The 19,462-nt window shown below is 34.6% G+C and overlaps 1 protein-coding gene across 1 annotated transcript; it reads right to left on the bottom strand.

Annotated features, from left to right (window-relative positions):
• Positions 1–9,635: 9,635 nt before the first annotated feature.
• LOC142638517 (cucumisin-like) lies at positions 9,636–17,883 on the bottom strand. The gene is made up of 12 exons (XM_075812548.1): positions 17,714–17,883; positions 17,422–17,565; positions 15,788–15,873; positions 13,472–13,566; positions 13,140–13,383; positions 12,383–12,893; positions 11,583–11,686; position 11,417; positions 11,011–11,228; positions 10,821–10,932; positions 10,401–10,614; positions 9,636–10,220 (listed from the first exon to the last, which is right to left on the bottom strand). The coding sequence occupies exons 2-12, from the start codon at positions 17,515–17,517 to the stop codon at positions 9,697–9,699; spliced, it is 2,205 nt and encodes a 734-aa protein (XP_075668663.1). The 5' UTR covers positions 17,518–17,565; positions 17,714–17,883; the 3' UTR covers positions 9,636–9,696.
• Between the last annotated feature and the right edge of the window lie 1,579 nt (positions 17,884–19,462).

Here is a 19,462-nt window from a genome sequence, read left to right as displayed (position 1 = left end):
ACTACGCCATGATGGCCTCCAAGATCACATCACTGGACGAGGAAGAGGGAGCGGAGGTGGAAGGACCAGCAGGAGTTACAGGATCAGGAGTCACCACACGCGGCCTCTTAGGTCGAATCTAAGCCTTACTTCGTTGAATAGTACCAACATCAATGGCACCCATAATGGGGAAGAGAGGAGGGGTATCATGAATCTCAACGGAAAAGTGTCGAAGGATACGCATGATAGCAAAAGGAAAGATGAGCTTATCACGTGTAGTCATATCCTGATAAACATCGATGACCAATGTGATGAAGTGAGAAGGGAAGTCTATAGAGAAATCCTCCATTAGAGCAAAAAGGAAACTAGCACGAGGCTCAGTGATGGAGTTATAGTGAGACAGTGGAGTAAGAGTAAATGTCATCATCATATTAAGGAACCTCAGACCTTTTGCAAAGCCTGAGCATGAGGTGTTTAGCTTACCACCCCATATGGAAGGAGTCTCGCAAAAGTGAGAGATGAGTTCGTCTCTATACACAGCCCAGAGACGATCACAACTAAGGTAGTTATGATGCACTACCCTAGGTATATGTAGTACCTCGGATATAAGATCTGGGGTAACTACGATACATGTACCTCGAATGAACGTAACAAACAGAGGCACAGAGGTATCGACGCCGTGTATATTGGAGTAAAACTCCTGTATAATCACAACAGGACATCTCAAAGGACTCTCATAGAGAGAAGCCCAACCCCGAGTTCGAATAATGGCGGGGAGATAAGTGTCGGAAAAGTCCGACAGAATGACTTGGCGTTCTGAATGAACGCCGCGTCGCTGAAAGCTCTCTAAGAGGTCCTTTTGGGCCTTCTCATCATGGAACCGAACGTGAAAAGGGGGAAGAGCAGAAGAAGAAGACCCAGAACCACGAAAAGAGTTCTGAGCCGAGGTAGATTTGCGTTGTTTGGGTGCCATAGCCCAGTCTATCCAAGAGAGAGAGAGAGAAGAAATATGAAACACATCACAACCAGAACAAATAGAAGGAAAAGAAAGGGTACGTATGCATAAAATATGCATGAACATGTGACGTGCAAACATAAATACATCATGGGTAAAACCTAGGGGTGGCAAAATTTGACACGACCCGTGAACCCGACACGACACGACACGAAATTAGCAGGTCATGGGTTGAGACTTAACGGGTTCGTGTCATATTCGGGTTGACACGGCTAACCCGTTTAATAAATGGGTTGGGTTAGTGTTGAACACATAGAACCCGTTTGACCCGTCTGACCCGTTTAATTAAATGATATTTTGCCAATATACCCTTCAAACTCTTGGTATATAAACTTATTAGTTGTTGTGATTTATTTTCTTTGACATATTGTGATTAATTATTTGTGATATTGTGATATGTTTTAATTTTGAATGATTCTTTGTGATGCAGTTACTCGTTAGTTCTGAATTTTATATTAAAAATATTTATTTGTTTGTTTTTTCATTAATTATTATTTTTCATTTTGATAAAAGCTGATAAACAGGTCGACACGACTGACCCGTTTAATAAATGGGTCGTGTTAGAGTTGAGGAATCTTGACCCGTTTAATAAACATGTCGGGTTAGTGTTGACCTATGTAGTTGAATACTCATGACTTGACACGACACGAACTCGACACGCGAACTCGAATTGCCACCCCTAGTAAAACCCAATCCAAACCTACCAACACACATAAAAAATAATCAATCATACATCTAAATGCATGAAACATTGTTAAAATGTAAGGAATATGAAATGCATGAGCATACACTATCAAATCAATAACACTCGACCCAACATTATCACAAAATACTCAAAAATCCCAAACAATTTTCAAAAACTCCAAAACCTAGATCTAAAATGCATGAAAAATGAAGGTTTTAGGACACTTACCAAGTGATTTGATCTTGGTAGAGGCCGAAAATGTAGAGGGTAGAGAGATTTGAGTGAGGGAGAAGCGTTTGGGGCGAGAGAAAAGTGTTTCTGCCGAGAGAGAGATAAGAAAGTGAGATTCAATTTCGCGCCTCAAGTATTTAAGAAATCGCAGCTCAACGGATCGAAGTATCTGTTGAGATCTATTGAGCACTAAATTTCGACAAATGTAATCTGTTGAGGTGCGGTTGAGAATCTATCGATGGTAAAAATGTTTTAATGGATTGAGAAGCTGTCGAGGATCTATCGGTCAGACATAAAGCTAAAAAAAAATTTCCTCGATGTATCGAGAAGTTGTTAAGATTGTGTTAAGAAAGATTGATAGAAGAGGATTTGTCGAGATCTGTCAAGAAAGCTACCGAGCTTGAAGAAAATGAGTTTTTCAAAGAGAGGAAAAAACACATAAAGATGAATGCAACAAGCAAGCAACTCATACAAAAGATCCAATCAACATATTAAGCTCTCAAAACATCTCTTAACATATATGCAAAGCATTCAAGATCCTAAACACACACACACACTAAACAAGTCTAACCAAATTTATATTTCAAAAATAAGTTAAGACAGTTTAGTGAGTATACATTAACATATGTATTCCTTGTGATGGTCAAATCACATTGTACATGTACATGAATCAAAAGTAGCAAAGAATTTACGTGTTGTGTGTGAAAACATAGCAAGAGTGTATAAACGTCTCATATTATGACGATTTGAGATATGAGAAAATTAATTTCACTCACACACAATCATAACTGCTTGATGGGGACTATCACATTCAAGGTACATCCTATAACTCCTACATCTCCTAGAAACACGACTGCAACCATATTTAAAATTATTTTGATTCTTTTTGCTTATTTTTCTTTGTATATTTACTTTTTGAACATATCATGCATGGGCATATATAGATAGAGAAGAAATACCCAATTATGTAAGCCAAAAACATCACATTTTTGCTATGCCAAAGCATACAGATATTATACATGATTGATGGGTTTTAGTGGTGAGATGGTTATTTATGCCTTCATCTTAGGATTTTTTAGTCTTTTCCGTCAAAAAAAGTGATATGAGTGTTAAGTATAAGAAATTACTTAATTGCACGCATCACAAACATGAGCCATAAAGCTCACTTGCTTAGTTGTGCATTAAGATGCTCATCTAATTTATAAGAGATACAAAGTTTAGAAAGCTTTGTTTTAATGGTCATCCAAGGTTGTACACAAAATAAAGAAAACTGAAAACAAACAAACAAAATAAAGAAAACTGAAAACAAACAAAAAAACAAAAATATGTTAAACAAAGCAAAGCATAAAACTAGACTGACTGAAAAATAAGAAAGCAAAACATACAAGTAATGCATAACCATAAGGAGAGAGAGAGAGAGAGAGAGAGAGAGAGAGAGATAGAGAGAGAGGTGAATAAATCATTTTGAGCATTTTTCCTTTCACACCTTAGAAGAACATTTTCTTTGAGCGAACCTTTGATCCGGTAGTAAGGGGGAAGAGTTGAAACCGTTCAAGTTCGAAAGGAACATGAGGGCCTTGAGAAGATCTCCAAAAGGAGCAAAAAAAGATGGAAACTGATTTTGGTTTCCGGACGAGAGCATGCTATTGTTAAGTGACTAACCACTTGTAGCAATTTGGATGAGTATGCCTTAAAGCTCCATAGTGGTGATAGAGATTCGGCTTCTTCGGTTGAGACTTTTTGTTATTAACCTTTTTAGTCCTAGGGTTTCAAGTTTTTTTCTTATCAATCTTAGGGGGTGCTCCTAGGATAGATTTTTCATTGTCTACATTCTTACTAGCTATATCAGTTTTACATTCATTGTTCTCAGAATTAACATTATTAGCAGGTGAGACAAACACAATAATACTAGAAGAGGAAATATTAGGAGAAGAGAAATCATACCCCAAACCGATTCTATCAGAAGCAGATTTCTGTGAGCTTAGCATCTCATCAAGCTTTGCACTAGAAGTCCTCTCCAATTGAGCTTTAACTTGAAACAATTTTGCCTCAAGCTTCTTTGTCTTTTCAGCAAGGAAGTTGTTCTCGAATCGTAAAGCTCCAATGGTTTGATTTGCTTCATCAACCTTTGAAGAGAGCTCCTCTCAATCTAGCTCCACATCACTCAGCTTCTTAGTGGCTAGCCTATAAAGTTTCTCATGCTTCTCGAAAACCTTGTACAACTTAGGATAGGCTGTATGGATGTCATCTTGTTCATCCATTTTCTCAAACTTAGACTCCACCAAGTCCTCTTCTTCATCTACCTCTTCGACAATCCCCTCAGTCGGATTCACTGTGGAAGTGAAGACATTCAAGATCCATTCATCATCATTGTCATCTGACTTATCCTCAAGCTCGGTGTCACTTAAGGTAGCAGTAAGAGCCTTATTTTTCCCAATTGTCTTGAGATATGTTGGACATTCTTGTTTCATATGTCCAAAACCTTGACATTCGAAGCACTTTGTTCTAGAGGGAACAGTGTACTGACTGCCATCCTTAGCATCCTTCTTGGCTCTTGAATTGTGAAGAACTAAATTGCTTTTGGTCCTTATCGAATCCCTTCAGATTGGCATTCTTCATAAACTTCTTGAATTGCCTAGTGATGTAGGATTTCATCTTGGAATCTTCATCATCAAAGACTCATCGATCTCATTGCTTTTGGCCTTCAGTGCCATGCTCTTACTTTGCTTGGTTTCCCGATCCAAGTTAAACCCAACTTATAGGTTTGCAAGTTGCCAACCAGCTCCGTCAAAGGAATTTTGTCAATGTCCTTTAATTCTTTAAAGACAGTGATCTTGGCATGGAATCTCTCAGGCAGAGATCTGAGCACCTTTCTTACAACCTTGGGTTCGAGAATAGTTTCCCCAAGATTAAAGCAGAGTTAACTATGTCCTTCAGCTTGGCATAGAACTCATCAAACGACTCATCCTCCTCCATCTTAATCTCTTCAAACTTTATAGTAAGCCTTTGAAACTTTATATCCTTGACAGCCTTAGTCCCTTCGTAGGTTGTTTGAAGGATGGTCCATGCTTCCTTAGCAGTTTCAGTAGAGGATATTTTCTTGAACTCCTCATTGGTGACCGCACTGAATAAAACATTCAATGCTCTACTGTTGAAGTTTGCCACTTTGATCTTGGCATTATCCCAATCAGCCGGAGCTTCCTTTGGTTTCGTCCAACCAATTTCCATAGCTTGCCACACCTTCTTATGTAAAGACTACAAAAAAAGCTCTCATGTGTACTTTCTAGTATGCATAGTTAGTGCCATTAAATAAAGGAGGTATAATAAGAAACTTTCCTCTATCCATGACAAATAAGGGTCAATGGATCACACGGCAAAGATTAACCCTAATCGGAGTGTACCCGCTCTAATACCACTTGTTGGACCGTGAACTATGTCATTCCACCTCAAAACTAATTGATGATGAAGAAAACACACTCAAATATTTTATGGCATTCGACATTACACCACGCAGGCCTGTTTTTAGAGTGGTTGTAGGAAGTCAAATTATGGTCCCCCCAACAATCCCTCCCTCACAATGACATTCTCGTGACTCAAACCGATGACCTTGGCTCTGATACTACTTGATAGGCCAAGAATGTATCAACCCCTTTGGTAAATTAATCAATTAATTAGCCAAGTTAATTAATTAGATTCAATTACATGCAATAATCATGGTAACACAAACAAATCACCAACTAAGTTAAATGCAGCGGAAACTAAATTTGACACAGATGATTTGTTTACTAATGGTGAAAACCATCAAGGCAAAACCCTACCAGGTGAATTTAAGGTCACCACTCTTGAGAATCTACTATTATCAAAATAAGTGGTTACAAGAAAAATGAATCCTAGTACCTAATACCAACCTACAGTTGAACCCTTACCCCAATACCCAATTGGACTTGTGATGTAGTGACAATCTCTCATTTCAATGCACGGCTCATAGTACGTAACTAACCAATCGATGCATGGATCCAAGTACGTGATTAACACGCCAACTTAAGAAAGATGTTAGATGCAAAGTTCTTCAGTTCATCCAACGATGAAGATCAAGAAGCTCCTTGGTTACAAAACCCTTGGCGCAAAGACGCAGTAGCTTCTACAAAGAATATGATGAACTAGGACAAATTGTCTCTGGTCACATTATGCATGAATAATCATCTTGCATCCCTTGAGACGGCCCTTAAAATAATCCTTATATATGTCTAGGGTTGTGAGAAAAGAAACCCTACACAAATACATTTGGATATGCGTAAATTTAGATTTAAAAATCTAAATTTCGTAATTCTCGACAGATGCAGCTTCTGTCGAGCATCACCATTAAATCTCGATAGATATGATCTGTCGAGTTTTAATGAATAATACTTTTTCACTTGTTTCTTGGATAGACTTGTATGGCTTTAACACTTAACTTGAAATTTATTCCTTGAAGTACTAAACCCATCCTAGATCTACCCAATTACAAGTAAAGTGCATTTTGTCAAATAATTAGCCAATTTACATAACATATGGCTCTAACAATATCCATATGTCTTAACAGTAACCCATCTTTCTTTTATATTTCTCTATTATTTAGTCAAATATATTTTGTATTGTTTCAATAATTTCTAAGTAGTGAATCATCTGATTCTTTAATATTTTTTGGTCTTTTAGAAATTTTAATATCTAAAATTTTGAGACAAATTTTTTGCTGTCTGACAAATTTTTTGTAAGTCATTGCACATTCATGTAATGACTTCTTCATTAAATTGTAACACAAATTAAAGTCATACAAGAGCAAATCATGCAATGGTGCAGTTTCTTAAATTTTTTATAAAATTATTTTAGTCCTCACAAATAGGTAAGTTCTCATGCATAGCACATGTTAGCGACTAGTTGTCAATATTAGTCATCTAATCTCTCACATGAACCCATAACAAATAATCTCTCTCTCTCTCTCTCTCTCTCTCTCTCTCAACACCAAAATTAAAATTTGGAAATTAAATTTCAACTTTCCTCCACCATGTATCACTTTGCTCAATGTAAATTAAAACTTTTTAAAAAAATAAAATAAAAACTGAAATATTATGTCTTTTTTGTTAAATTTTATGTTTAAACCAAAATATTTGGTTTTTTAATATAAAATTAATATTGATTTTGTTAGTATACAATTAATTAAGTTATATATTAAAATCATCTTTATTTTGGCAAATTGAGATTGTTAGGTGATTATATTATTGAATGAATTGTAGTAGTGTCTTTAATAAGTTAGATTAATACTTAATATCTATACTCTTCTTCTTTTTTTTGGATAAAACTTTTATACTTGAAAAACACATCTAGGTATGAAGTAAGTTAGATTAATACTTGATATCTATACTTGAAATACACAACTGGATATGAAATAATTAACTAAAGAACAAATGAGAGAAGAATAGAAAGTCTAATTGAATCTCACATTGAATCCTTCCATAAATATGTTTTAAAACTAAAATTGATGAAATTATAATTAAAATCAATTATATCACAATAAGACTAAGTGGATTAGTATGGTTAGTAAAACTGAAATTTAAAAATATAGTTAGTAATTTGTGAGGGTCATTTTTCGAACAGTACCCCAAGCTCAAGTAAAAACAAGGATTCTAAGCCCTTTACTTGTTGTTTGGTGGACTGGGCTTGGTTCACCACAACTAAATAATAGCTGATTACGAACCAAGTTGTGCGCAAGTCACATAAATCTCCTCAAGGCAAAAATGCGATTCCTCCTAAGCAATAAAATACCATTATAAGTGTTTTAGTGTCATAAAATGACCATTTACTCTTACAAAATAAGTAAAATAAGTATTCATAATATTCACAGTGAGAAGGAGATTGAAATAGAGTATTTGAGGCTTACCTTTTACTATGTGAACATTTAAAAGAATTTCTTCAATTGGTACCCCGAGCGTAATATCGTGGTAACCCGGGCGTGAAATCGTGGTTCCCAAGGGTACTAGGCCTGCAAGAACCCAGAATGCTGATTCTTTGAACTATACGATCTTTCTCCGTACTTATTATGCAATAGAGTTTTGTCATTTCCCTTTTCCTGCATGAGAACACACTATACAATACACATATCTTTAAATAATTGTTAGTTTCTTAGATTAGGATATACATTTTAATACATATACATATATGTAAATGAATTTCATGAGAATGATTCAGTCACGAGGATCTTGGCCCTAATTCTCACAGACTTAGTGTTTTTGCACAAGACTTGTGGGATTTGGAACTCAAGTCCAAGTGGCTTTACTTGGGCATTGCCTTCCAAGATAGTAAGGTGAAGAGGATTTTAGTGGGAGAGAATGATATCTGATGTGTGCATGTTTTGGCATATGTTTCTTTGGAGGCTAAGTGATATTTTGAATGATCTCCAGGATATGGGACAAATTCCTCCACCTTGGCTCTCTTATTTTGTTTATTTCTTTCTCTTCCTTATTGGGCTTTTAAAGCTCTAAGAATATATGTTTTGAACCTCTGAACTCTTTTCCTGAATCCTCATTTTTCTTCCCTCTGAATCCCCCCTTTTTTCTGCTATGCCTTGTGTTCCTTTTATAGCCGACCTGGTCTGGTACCCCGGGCGAGGATGTCCCATGTTTGTTGGGTAAAACTATGTCCTTTGTGACTTGAAAAGGTGCATTGGGCAAAGGTTTAGCTAATTTAGGCAATTATAACTCAAAATGGGCATTTGGCTTTAGTTATAAATGAAAGATTCCTTCTGGGAAAGTTAAAAGGAATGGGTGGGCTGCTTAGTGTACTGTGACAGCTTTGTTGAAAGTGACAATTGAGAAGAAATTGTAGGGAGGTGTCATGCACATGGGGGAACTGAGTTTTCCATTGGTTCATGCAGTCCATGCAAATATATGAACTAAGGGAAACCTTCGGGATCCTACTTTCACTAGAAATCACTCATCTACCGACCAAACCATTCCTCCCTTACTATCCACTCAGGATCCCACGGGCTTGGACCATGGGTTACAAAGATAATACCTGGTTTTTTTGCTGGATTTTTAATGGCATTTTTTTGCTGAAAATCTGAACATACATAGGGTCTTGATGTTGATTTTTATTGCTACATATTCTCTAGCCTGACCAAGATCCTTGCTGCAAGTCCTCTTGCCGGAATCCTTGTCCTGAGATCCTCTTCTTTTTTCTTTTTTATTATTATTATTTCTTTCTTTTTTCTTCTTTTTGGGATTTTGAGCCTTCATGGTCCTTCTTAGCTTCATGAATTGAGCCTTCTTTTGTTAAGACCCATGGTCTTTCCTTACTTTTCATGGAATGAGCTTTCTTGTGAAATTTTGGTCCTCAACATAATTTTTGCATATTAAAAAGCAAGAAGAATGAATATATATATATATATATATATATATATATATATATATATAAAAAGTAAAATAAATAATATTTAAATGGTATTTAATACAAATTAAAATAAAAAAAAAACATTTGTCTTAGGCCTCAAACTATATCAAGCCAACCTAGAATAAATAGATTAGCGACAAGTGTTTGATTGAAAAGACAATATTTTATAGGGACACTTGCAATTAATTGCAATTGAGCAAAGGTTTACAACCATTTTTCTTGGTGTAATTTCATCACTACCTTCATCCTTGTGTATGAGCATATTACTTCAAAGCTTTTACTTTATTATCATTATTATTATTTTTTAAAGCAAAACTTTTGCTTTATTAATATTGGAAATACATGTTCCATATATAGAATGTCAAAATGCTTCATACACAACAATGGGGCTCCTCACTTGAAATGTTCCATCATCCCAGATTAAAGAAGCAGAGACTATCTGTCTATCTATTGTTCCTTCAATTGTAAGTGCAAATGATAGCTTTTGTCTAAGAGATGTAAATGATAGAACACTAGGGTTCACTTTGATACTAAGTCCAGGTGGAGCACTCACTTTAGCTTTGTATGTAGAAGTTGATGTTCCAACATTGGTGACTGTCCGATTGAAAACATGACTTATAGAATTTGAGGATGGTGTGGATAGAGCAAAAGAAGGATAGTTTAGATCAGAAACTTTTCCATATGTACCTTTGGGACAACTACTATTGTCTCCATTAACAGCTTGTAATAACTTCGTGCTATATTCTTGTCCACACAAAAAAGCTATGTAGTCAAGTGCATCAATATCATATATTAAACCAAGATTTGCACTTTTATGTGAATTAATATTGCCCACGCCATACGCAAATTCAGCTCCAAAGCTCTCTTCAGGACTCATGGGGATAGCTGCAAGTAATTCAATAAATTGGTTGTGGTTATGGTTTAAATTAAAAGGATGATAAAATACAATATTGCTTCTTAAACTTTAAACATAAAGGACTAAAATCATTAATGACCAAAGTTTAGAACAAACTAATTAGTTTGGCCTTAACATTATCAAGATTAGAAACTGAATATAGTTATTACCAGTAGTCATGAGAGCAGATTTGATAGCTGCAGGTGACCATGTGGGGTGGAAAGACTTGATGTAGGCAGCTGCCCCTGAACCATGAGGGCAAGACATTGATGTCCCCGAGATTATATTATATGAAATTGCTCTCTTATCAACACTAACACCAGAAATTGGGGAAATTGGTGACCATGCTGCCAGAATGTCTACTCCAGGAGCAGCTAAATCGAGCTAAAACGACATAAAATGGGTTTCAATAAGAAAGATAATACCAATAATTCTAGAGGCATAACATATTTTACAACTTTGTTCACAACTATCGACATAGTCAGTTGTGATTGATGCATAATAAATTTGATATCAAAAGTAAAAAAATTTCTTTCCCTGCAAATTCTCAAATAATACTAAATGTAAAAAAGTGATTACTAGGAAGTTACCTTGAGAATGTTGTGTGCAGCTGGGTTTGGACCTCTAGATGAGAAGGCAGCTATGTAAGGGGCAGTTGGATCTTTACGGTCATTGGTCTTAAGAATAGTCGCTGTTGGGGTCCTGTAAAATTGTGCATCTTCATTAGGATTAGTATGTGTTTTGAGAACCTTAATTGTCTAAGGTATTTTAGATTAATACCTTGTGGAGTTTATGTACAAGTAAATGTTGGCACCATCCTCCGAGCTAAGGTAAGTTGCAGGCAAGGGAAACGCAAAGGCGTCAGAGCTGGGGCGTCGGCCTCGCATCACAGTACCAACTGCACCGGCTGAGAGTTGCCCAACCCCATAATTCTCACCATCACAAAGTACAATTTTTCCTTTCACCAAATTTTTGTCCAACGTATTCTCGTTGCAATACTTGCATTTTCCCAATAAGTTCCATTTTTTTAAACTGCCAACTTTTCTTTTTATAATAATTCCATGTGAGAATGTGTACATAATTGATACTTTTTTTTTGTCGGTAATTTGGTAGCTAGGGGTGGAGGGATTTGAATTCTGAATTTTTCTGTTAAAAATACTAATGAGTGTCAATTAAGTTGTAAAACTCTTAACAATTGTTACTGCTCTTCTGAAGAATAAAGAATATTTCACCAACTAGTTTGGTAGATTTACGTACACAACATTGGCAAATGGTTAAAATTGCTACTTTTGTCTATACGTATGCATCAAAAAAAGTAAAAGCTTGATTAAATTTTTTTTTTTTTCAATTACCTGGAGCCGTACGAACTAAACTGTGTTGTCTTGTTTGGTGCATCTCCACCATAAATTATTGGATATGTTTCATTTTTGAGGTCATATGTATTAATTGAAATTCCCTACGCATGAAGTAAATAAATTATTCAAATTAGTTTGCAGTTTATTTGTATACCATAGGCTTTACACATGAAGGAAATGTTCAGCTCAGTACTTACAAATAGAATGAAACTCCATATCTCACATTCAGTTTAACTTTATGTTTCATTAATTACCCTATACCATGTGCCTATATTTTTTCTATCGAAGGGTCTGTTTGGGATTCGCTTATTTTGCAGAAACTGAAAACTTTTTGCTGAAAGTTCTGTAGATAAAGATAAAAGTTAGTTGAAATAGTACAGTGAAACCTATAAATAGTGTCAAAAAGTACAGCAAAGCCCATGAATAATGGCATAAATAAGCTGAATAATAAAATAAGTTGACAACTTTCATCAATGCCAAACGCACACTTAATTTGTTGTTACTTTATGAGGAAAAATCAGAGATGTGTGGTAAGATACCATTGATAAAGTATAAAATGGGATATAGAAACTTTTTCTTATGTATTAGTATTTTATTAATGTTATTATTTTTCAGAAAATTTGCATAGAATCTTTTATAACATTTCAAATAATAATAATCTCTAGGCTTCACTACAAGTATTCTATTTTATACTTCACCAATTGCAGTTTATCATTTTTTTTTTATCCTTAGAAATAACTAAAATTTACAAGGGAAAGGCATGGAAGTGAAACAGTAAAAGTAATTATTTTGATTACCTCAAATTTCTTGTTGTTACCTAATTGGACCTCGGTGAAGAACTTTCGGTCTATGGTGCTTGCAGCCACAGAAAGAGACCATGGGGCGAAGCTTGAGAGTGTTGCTAGATCTGGACCCCGGTTACCAGCAGAAGTTGATGTCAGTATTCCATTTCTCATAGCATGAAAGGCACCAATGGCAATTGTATCTATAAAATAGTTGTCAGAAGATCCACCAATTGAAATAGATATTATGTCAACCCCATCAGCAATGGCATCATCGAATGCTGCAAGAATATCAGCATCATTACAGCCAAAATACCAACATACTTTGTACACAGCAATACGTGCTGATGGAAGCCCTCCTCGTGCCGTTCCCAAACCAATGCCTTTTACGCTGGCCTTGCTCACTAAGTTCCCAGCTGCGATTGATGCAACATGTGTTCCATGGCCTTCTGAATCTCTTGGAGATCGAATATCTTCTTTTTCAAAAAATCGATCACTACGATAATATTTTGCTCCAATGATTTTACTGCGTTAATTTTAACCACGTTTGTTAGTCGTACTTTTGTCTCTAAATTTATGAATTTGGCACAACGTTTTTCACAAACTTTTTCATTTGTCACTAACATGGATTTTTGTGATTAGAACGATATTCCTTTCACTTGCTCTTGCTCCATTATTAACATCAATTTTATTATTCACCAATTACAACAAGCCATGTTAGTAATTTATAAAATAAAATACAAAACGTAATAGATGGATATTAAAGATATACTTGTTGCAAGTGAAATTGGTTGAGGCCTGGCATTTGCCCTTCCATTTGCTAGGTGGTGGACCAAATCCTTTGTCATTAAAGCTCTCAGACTCTGGCCAAATTCCAGTGTCGAATACTCCTATAATGACGTCGCTCTTAGTTGTTGGTCTATCGACTTGCTTAGGAAGGCCAAGGAAGTCCCATGACCTTGTAGTATGGAGCTCTTTTTTCTGGTTAGGGAACACTGACACTACTCCATCCATTCCTACATATTCATTTTTACATCATTTTTGTATGAATTCCAAAAAAAAAAAATTTGGGGGGGGGGGGGGATTTTGATCAGGTTCACCCACCCGCCATTTTTTGAGCTTCTTGCTCAGTTAGCTCCACTGCAAATCCATGGAAACTCCTTTTGTAGCTATAAAGTAAAGATTCTGGACCAATATGGCTGAAAGCAGGCATATGCATTTTGACAGGTTAATGCCTAGAAGGATTACAATGCCTGATAACTTTAACCGTATATTTATGTAATTGAGATCTTGTTAACTTTTTTTTTTTTCAAACTTTTTTTGAATCTAATGGATTAGTTAAAAAATCATTTTTTTTAAAAATTAAAAATTTGCTAAAATCATTGAAATTGAAAATAAAATGATAGCTAATAATTAAAAATTAAAATTAAAATGGAAAAATTAACTCGTATTCCATAAAGTTCACTGTTTAAGATTAATATTTTATCAAAACATAAAATGAAAATGGAAAATGGAATTTTAAAAGGGGTAGAGTTTCAGACTATTTGAGACTTTGGTAATAAAATTTTATATATAATAAATTATATTAATAATTTTAATGTAAAACTACCTGACAAATATATGCTGAATGTACAATATTTATATTGAATCACATAATCTTAATATTATATATATATATATATATATATATATATATATATATATATATTATGTAGGCGAAAATGCACTTTTAGTCCCTACATTTTGACGTTTTTTCATTTTAGTCCCTACATTTTATTTTTACCACTTTTAGTCCCTAAACCAATTAACACGTGTTATTTTTGTCCTTTTCGTCAGTCAACCGACGAAAATAGCTGAGGTGGCAGCCGTAAACATTAAAATATTATTAAAAATGCCATATCAGCATCTTTTTTTTTTTATAAAAAAATTGTCATTTTTAATTAAATAAAAAACAGAAAAAAAAAAATCACTAGAATTAAGATAAAAAATATCTTGGCTCTCTCTGGTGTTTCCTCTTTCATCCCGTTTTCTTAAATTAGTTTTTCTTCTCTCTCTCTCTCTCTCTCTCTCTCTCTCATCCGTGTCTCACTCTCTCAAATTTTCTCATTCTCTTCTCTCTCTCTCTCATTCGTGTTTCTCACTCATGGTAATTGGTGGTGCAGTGGCTCGTGGTGGCTGTGGCGGGTTGAGATCGGGGTGGATGGGTTGAGATCGCGTGGGGTGGGGTGGGGTGGGTTGAGGTTGGTCTGGGGTGGGTGAGTTGAGATCGGGGTGGGGTGGGTTTGAGGTTGGGTTGAGGTGGGTGGGTTGTGAGCTGGCTAGGTCGAGATCCAGTCGGTGAAATAGTTACCGCCGAGATGCAAATGACGGAGATTAGGCATTTCAACGACAGTCAGAGGCAACTCACCGGTCATGTTGTTGTAGAGATCGAGGACTTGGAGATTCTTGAGAGAAGCGAGTTGGGTTGGGAAAGTGCCGTTGAGACGGCTTAGGTTTAGGTCAGACTGGGGTGGGTGGGTTGAGACCGGCTGGGGTGGCTTGAGTTGAGGTGGCTAGGGTTGAGACTAAGTTGGGTTTGGTTGTGGTGGTTGGGATGGTGGGTTGTGGCGACTGTGATGGTTTCTCGAATTTTTCTAGGTTTGAAATTTATGGGTTTGTTTCTGGGTTTGATGTTTGTATGGAGGGTTTGATTTTTCATGTGATGTTCTGGGTTTGCTAGAGATTGAGGGTTGGGTTTGAGTTTGTGTTCTTTGTGTTTTAAATCTTTGAAGGTCTTTGTATTTTGTAGATCTGTGTCTTTTGGTTTTACGGGTTCCATGTTGGCATGTTCTTGATTTTTTTAATTTCCTCAGCATTTGATTCGTGTTCTTGTGTTTGATTTTCTAGGTTTGTGTTCTTGATTTGTGTTCTTGGGGTTGATTTTCTGGGTTTGTGTTCTTGGGGTTGATTTTCTGGGTTTGTGTTCTTGTGTTCATAGGATTTTATTGTTTTTAATTCTGTTTTTTTTTTTATAGTTAAAATTGACAATTTAAAAATAATAATAAATAAATAAATGCTGATGTGGCATTTTTAATAATATTTTAATATCTCCGGCTGCCACCTCAGCCATTTCCATCGGTTGACTGACAGAAAGGACGAAAATAACACGCGTTAATTACTTTAGGGACTAAAAGTGGTAAAAATAAAATGTAAATACTAAAATGGAAAAACGTCAAAATGTAGGGACTAAAAGTGCATTTACACCTATTATGTAATATAATCATTATATAAGATTCTAAAAATACAATTGACAAAGATATAAATACCGAGACTCCATCCTTTTTTTTCACTAAATATAACTTGACAAAAACTTATCATAACAAAGAAATTCAAGCGTCATATAGCAAGTCTACAGTAGTGCCATTATACTACTTTAATAACCTGCCGATGACATCTTGTAGCATGCTTGTATAAAGGGATGATGTGGAAACCTCGTCTCTCTTGTTGCCCATATACACAATATAAACCTGCGTGTATAATATCATATAATATCAAGAAAATAAAGTTTGTTTAAGTCATGCCGAAAAGTCTTCCCTTACATTATGAGCATATTTCACTTTATTCTCTACTAATCACAGTTTGCAGCACAATTTTTTCCCTCTTTAAGAAATAGACAAAGTTTAAAATTAATGGGAGAAAAAAAAAATCAAATACTACATACCATAGGTCAATTGGTGGGGATAGAGCTAAGGGAGTTGGGTGGGAAGATCAAGGGGCCATGACCCCCTAGCTTTTCAAAAATCTCCTTATTTTAGAATTTAGCCCAATAAAATTGACCTTGACCCCTAACAATACATAGCCTCCCTTTTTTTTTTTAAGCCCAAATAACAATCCAACATAAAAAATTAAGCAATTGGCATTTGAAAGCCCAAACATTTACCAAAAATTTATTAAACCCATCATATTCATATAGTCAAAATCTCCCTCCCCAAAAAGTCAAAAAAGAAGAAGAAAAAAAATGCCCAAAATTAAAGCTGGTCCAATCACTTTACCAAAAATTGATTAAACCCATCATATTCATATAGTCAATATCTCCCTCCCCAAAAAGTCAAAAAAGAAGAAGAAAAAAAAATGCCCAAAATTAAAGCTGTTCCAATCACTTTAGAAAGTAACTAAAGTAGGGGCAAAAATATTATAATAAAGTTTATCTAGAAAAAATATAATAGATTAAAGTTGGTTAGTTACTGGTTGCTAATGGTTGGTGGAGCATTTAATTTTGACTTCCTTAATTTAATAGCAATGCTATATGCATAAAAAATTTAACATTTTTCACAAAAATTGAGTTTACAAATTTTTCGTAGTTCTCGTATGGGTCTATCATTAACATTAGCCATTTGTATTGTCAACAATTTTGCAATTTTTTGTCTTTTTTTTTTATTATTTTTTTTATAGATTTTCCCTTTTTCTAATGGTTGCTGACTTACTAAATATTTAATAAAATAATTGAGCACTTGTTTTTAGTTTGACATCTTTATATTAAGAATAATGCTAGAGATACAAACTATTTTATAAATTTTTTTACAAATTGCTAATATAGTGAGTGATTATTGATAAATGAAAAAGTAATATTAATGTTAGGCCTAGATGAAAACCAATAAGAGGTTGTCCACATCAATATTTTGTAAAAATATTGTAAAATAGTTTGTGCATGTAGCATTATTCTTATATTAAAGAGACAAAGAACATTTCTAGACATAAATAATTAACTTGGCAATACTAATATTAACAACAATCTTAATTATATATTGCAACAATTGACTTTGGATTTTTTTGTTTTCTTGTATTTTTTATTTTACCCAGCAAGCTGCAGCCGTAATTAATCTGAGTAACAATACATGTAATGTATTAAAAAAACAATCATTTTGTGTTTTTCAGTTTGTTTATAAATTGCTAATATTGAATGAGTGTTATTTTGAACTTTTATGAATTTTTTTATTCATATTCTCCCCTCAATCGAAATTCTGGCTCCATCCCTAATTAATGCAACTGTAAATTAGCGGAAAAGCATAATTTACCTTTCGATCATTCTGAGAAGTTGAGTGATCAATAAGCAGAGTGGAGGCGAAGTTGAGAAGGAGAAGCACTAACAGACTTGTGGTTTTGCCTGCCATTGGAGGGCCAGGTAGCTATAAACCAGGCTAGCCGGTTATAAATATTACCTGCACAAAAGGCTTCGGCTCAAATGAAAATCCAGCCCTTTCAAAACACCATTGATCCTCATGTATTATCCTTAAAGGTCAAGTATAGCCATAACTCCTCCAAGTATTTCAAAAAATAAAAGAATTTAAGGAAAGTTAAAAGTTTTACCTTGATTTATAGTGATATTGTGACCCAGGGTACGTGGAAATAATGGCTGCCAATGGTGGGAAGATGTAGTAGTGGCATAGCCAGCCAAGTGAAAAGAATATGAGAGTGGGATATGGAGGAGGTAGATAGAGCCGAAAAGGAGAGGGTGTAGTTTCTTGTTGGAGAGCTTGGGCTTCAAATTGGCAAAATATCTTGGGTGTATTTGTACTAGGATGCCCCTTCAAAATTCATTGTTGAATGTCCCAACATTCAAATCCTATCAAGAGTCTTGAAGGCAAAGCAGTAATTCTCTATAAAACTAAAAATAAAGTGTGAATTTGAATTTCTTTTTCTTTGAACTTTTTAGTTTATATGTTCAAAAAAAAAAATCCAATTATATTCCAAGATTAGATATGTAACAATGACAAAAAAAAAACACCAAAACCTTAATTTCAAAGATTAGATATGGAGCCCCAATAAAAATGAAATTGTGAAAGACAAATAAACAACATTAAATTTAATTATCTATATATATAATTAAGGACAAAACTTAGGCATAATACCTTAGGTGCCGTTCCTTATATTCCTCTCTTAAGATTCAGCCCTGTGGTTACTTACCTAAAAAATACAATTTCATCCTATAAGCAAAAATATACATGACAAAATCTTAAAATGGAAAATTAAAGAATAGCATTTAAGTATTGTACCTAAGTATTTCCCTATAATCAAAGCCAAAACTAACCTATAATTAAAGCCAAAACTAAGAAAAAATTTAATTAGATTCCAATTATTATTTAATTATGTGCCACGTGTATAAGAGAGAGAGAGAGAATGAGTAAAACTTATCTATGACTTAAAAAATATATATGGGGAAAATTCTTAGGTACTCTCGGAGTATAGTAGAATGGTACTCCTTCCTCTCACATTCATGGTGGACTCCACCATGAATTTAATTAGTGGACCATACCATAAATGTGAGAGGAATGAGCATCATTCTCCGTGCTCCGGGAGTACCTAAGAATTACTCCTATTATACTAAGTTTAATTTGAATACATATGTGTAATTATAATTGTTTTTAATTGTACCATACATATGCACATGTTATATATTAGTAAAATATAATAACTAGCTTGTAACCATATTCATACACACTAAAGCCTTCAAGAATAAATATAACTAAATACATATTAAACTTTCATAATTAAGTTGAATTCTACCGATACTTGTTTTTGAATTTTTGTTGACTCCAAAAATCTTGTAAAGATATTATTTGGAAACGTACACAAAACGTTTAACCTTAATTACTCCATTTTAGGGGAAACAAAAATTAATCTGTTTACCAATATGCATACTTTTCTTTCTTTCTTTCCTTTTTCTTATAAAGAAAAATAGTAGGGGGTGACTTGTCCAAGGAAGACCCTGCCTAGGTATGACCATTAATTAACATCACAACATCTATTCATTGAGTAACCAATGTCTGCTGAATCTAAATAAGAGACCATCACAACATCTATTCATTTAGTAACCAATGTCTGCAGAATCTAAATAAGAGATGGGGAAATGGAGGATCGGAGACCATAGATACTCATCCAATGGGTTCAGCCATATCATAACCTCAAAACTATATATTAGAGTCGCAGTATTGTCTGTGAGTGCTTGAAAACCAAATATATGAATTAAGGATTGTGATAGGCCAATAGTGATATCTTAGTAGTGTCCGATGTCTTTAGTTTGAATTTCACCTCTTTAATCTCCTCCTCCTCCTAATT

The sequence above is a fragment of the Castanea sativa genome, chromosome 6, assembly GCF_040712315.1.
Source record: "Castanea sativa cultivar Marrone di Chiusa Pesio chromosome 6, ASM4071231v1".
Taxonomy (NCBI): domain Eukaryota; kingdom Viridiplantae; phylum Streptophyta; class Magnoliopsida; order Fagales; family Fagaceae; genus Castanea; species Castanea sativa.
This window is presented reverse-complemented; position numbering and strand designations above follow the sequence as displayed.